This window comes from Verticillium alfalfae, genomic scaffold, assembly GCF_000150825.1.
Source record: "Verticillium alfalfae VaMs.102 supercont1.4 genomic scaffold, whole genome shotgun sequence".
NCBI lineage: Eukaryota > Fungi > Ascomycota > Sordariomycetes > Glomerellales > Plectosphaerellaceae > Verticillium > Verticillium alfalfae.
In genome coordinates this window covers 435,003-435,679 of record NW_003315035.1, presented here as the reverse complement: position 1 = coordinate 435,679, position 677 = coordinate 435,003, and the positions used below count along the sequence as shown (strand labels likewise).

The following is a 677-nucleotide window of genomic DNA, read 5'->3' as shown; positions in this document are numbered from 1 at the left end:
ACACAAATAGACGGATGACATTAGCTCATTCGGAACCGTTGTGCTTCAGACTACTTCCTCCTGGCGATCCGTGAGAACAAATAATCATCTTCATCGGGCGGCAAGGTCGGCCTCGGGCTGTTCAGGGGGAAATTTCACCGGGCAGAAAGCATCAAGTCCCTGAGTACATAATTAGCATAGTGCTACACACATGACCGACAGCAAGGCCACGACCACTTGATGGCGAAGCGAGTCACACGGGGCTTCTCGGACAGAATGTTGCGGCGAACGCGTTCGATGATGGGCTTGGAGGGAGGCTCGGCGTTGAGCTCCTCCGAGTCGTACTCATTGTTGACATAGTAACCGACGCGAATGAATTCGCGACCATCGTAGGCGCAGGTCAAGAGAATCACAGTGACACCGAGGATATCGGCGTCAGGGATGCGCGTGGTGTCGGGAGCGCCAGCCTCGAATATGAACTTGTTGACGCCCACAGGGATAGGACCAACAAGAAGGTCATCGAGTTCCTGGTCGTACTGGTCACTTGTGGCGGAACCGACGTAGGTGAGCTTCCACTCGAGATCTGCACACAAGGCGGTTCGAGTCAGTGACGTGCACGCTCATGGACAGGGAGACGCGCAAAGGAGCACGCGCTTTGGGATCGCAAGGTACACATACCCTTCTGCAACTGCTCAGTG

General features: G+C 55.1%; 1 protein-coding gene across 1 annotated transcript; it reads right to left on the bottom strand.

Moving 5' to 3' along the window:
- Positions 1–182: 182 nt before the first annotated feature.
- Positions 183–655, bottom strand: VDBG_03543 (histone chaperone asf1; the record flags this gene model as incomplete). Its single annotated transcript, XM_003005544.1, has 2 exons — positions 183–562; positions 652–655. 2 exons carry the CDS (start codon positions 653–655, stop codon positions 183–185), a joined length of 384 nt encoding a protein of 127 aa, XP_003005590.1.
- Positions 656–677: the final 22 nt, after the last annotated feature.